A 2,642-nucleotide genomic window follows, 5' to 3' on the forward strand; every position below is an offset into this window, starting at 1 on the left:
GTGCCGTGACATCATCAATTACATGACTCACAATGCTATGAAGTCATAAACGTGATGACGTCACAATACTATTACATCGCTGCACTGCAAGTCTAATGGTAGTACCGTGTTCAGAGATGTACGTTTTTCATCGGAAACTAATGAAGAGTGATTTTTTATGTTAAATAGAATTTCACCCTTGTGTCTACTGATAAGAATTAATATCGACACTCGTTGATAAAAGTTAAAATATGTAATGTTATCAAATCATGTTGATATAGCTGATATCAAAAGACACTCGGGCGAATTTCTCTATATTTCCATTTACAAGCACGGATCTGCTTAGTATCGTGGAGCATACTGCAACTGACCTTAACATTCAATATAACTTCCTTGAATGAAAGCACGTATAAATCATGTCGGAGAGATCTAGGAAGGTGTAGCAAAAACCAGCACGATTGGATTAAGTATCTTTGGTCGGATTCAAGTCCAGCAATCTCAGCTCAGTTTTGACAACAGTCATTACATTTTGACATACATGAGACAGCCAATGGCGGTGCGGTTAGCAATAATAGACTGTGTGACTCAATTTTGTGCTTTCATTACAGTGAATGTTTATATTGACAACGTTTTAACATTGCCGTACCTTACACAATCGCTAATAGCGTTCGTTCAGAGGGACAAATGAAATAGGTGAGTAGGTGTGAACAGAGACTGCGTAGTACGGCTAAGTCCCAGTTTATTCAATGCGTAAGTGGACATGTCTATATATAGCCGGATTTCTGTCTACTGTCACGTGGGGACAACCATAAACACTGGTAGTATGGACAACATAACAAGTAGTATATCGCAGTACTCAGTGACACGTGATTCAACTGAACAGGCGTCAAGACTGGTTGTTTCGGGTTGTCGTTATTTGTTTGTTTACTTTTTAAATTGTGTAGACTGGGTCTCGTTACTATACAGCTTATACAATGACGTACAACTTCATCTAAACTCAATTGTGTTTTTTTTCTTTATTTTCTTTTATTTTTTATTTTATTTTTTTAAAATTATTTTTTTATGTTGTTGTTTTTTAATATTTGTTTTTTTAATTTTTTTGGATGGGGGTATTTTGGGGTTTTTTTCCTTTCGTTACAATACTGTTGGTTGTTTTACGCCGCTCTCAACAATTTTCCAGCTATATACCGGCGGTCTGTAAATTATATATCTTGAACAGACAATCCAGTGATTAACACCATGAGCATCGATCTACACAATGGGTATACACAGACATGTGTCAACCAAGTCTACAAACCTGACCACCTGATCCCGTTAGTAGCCTCTTACAACATGCATGAGTTACTGAAGATCAATTCTAACCCGGATCTTCACGGGTATTGTGAAATGTGATAGACACGAGTTATTATGTATGCCACAAGAACAATTTAATTTGTACTTTACTATTGATATTAGTCCGATCGGAAATATTTGCAGAACACCGTGTTGACAGAGTAAAACAGACATATTATAAAGATATCTTACCTGCACATGTAGAGGTGGAGCACCGGGGGTGTATTTGCCGCCAATGTACTGGGTTTGTATTGCATTGCTTTGCAAGTCTCTGCAAGGGCTGTAATCGATAACTGATCAATATCGTTCCTAAAAACCTGCAGTATGTATTGGTGTATGACCTCAATACGCGTATAGCCATAGATATTTCCACTGCACATTGTCGGTGATATTACAGCGTTTGGTTCAACAACACTGTGAGTGAGTGAGTTAGTATTTACGCCGCTGTTAGCAATATTCCTCAATGTCATGGCGGGGGACACCAGAAATGGGCTTCACAATTTGGACCCAACTGACCATCAGAAACCCATGCTTACCAGAATCTTGTGATCAGACTCGCTGACTTGGTATGCGATCGTGCCCCAAATGCGAGATCGATGCTCATGCTGTCAGTCATTATAGACATATAGCTGGGATATTGCTGAGTACGGTATAAAACAAGAAAACGCAGATATTACTGACAGGAGTTGATAATGTAAATAACTGTGTTATCATATTTACTTTTGTGATTATACATATTCATAACATAACTGGATTGACTGGTCCAGACTCGAGTATCTATATAGACGTCATATCGTAAGAGACGAGTAACGGGATTGTGTGGTGAGGCTCGCTGACTTGGTGGACACAAACCGAAACATGAGTCTCATTAACCAATTCAGACAATGACCTACTTTTCAGCCGATTCGAATTTTCTCGTGTGAAAGTGAAAAGAGACACTACATACAACTATAGTTACACTGCATTCCAATCCCTGGTTTCGTAAGAAAATGGTATTTGCAAATAAATTTTGATTTTAAAGAAGATCGTATTTCTATATCTTATATCGAGGTTTAGGCAGCATGTCGTTAACTAAGACGTCACAGACTGCCCCTGTTTGGAGAGGTCGTACAATGATTCACAATTCATCTGGCTCACTGGTTACACCTGTCATGTGTTCTTTGCGCTAATTAAGTGTATTTTTCTAACGTACAATGTGATTGATATAATGTCAAGTCCGTACGAGACCGCCAAACCTTTCTAGAGGCCGAGCCTCGTTTTGAGATTTCCACGATTTCCAGATTTCCGTTTGTAAGAGCTCGCTGTACGGTAGAGAACGCAGCACGACGTGT

General features: G+C 38.7%; 1 protein-coding gene across 1 annotated transcript in view; it reads right to left on the minus strand.

Moving 5' to 3' along the window:
- LOC124292385 (uncharacterized protein DDB_G0271670-like) overlaps window positions 1-1,568 on the minus strand; it is a 7,712-nt gene extending 6,144 nt beyond the window's left edge. The window contains exon 1 of the mRNA XM_046729465.1: window positions 1,504-1,568. Within this exon, the coding sequence (XP_046585421.1) occupies window positions 1,504-1,568 (65 nt within the window). The remainder of the gene's footprint in view (window positions 1-1,503) is intronic.
- Between the last annotated feature and the right edge of the window lie 1,074 nt (window positions 1,569-2,642).

The sequence above is a fragment of the Haliotis rubra genome, unplaced genomic scaffold (genome assembly GCF_003918875.1).
Source record: "Haliotis rubra isolate DU_JTF1 unplaced genomic scaffold, ASM391887v1 Scf516, whole genome shotgun sequence".
Lineage (NCBI taxonomy): Eukaryota > Metazoa > Mollusca > Gastropoda > Lepetellida > Haliotidae > Haliotis > Haliotis rubra.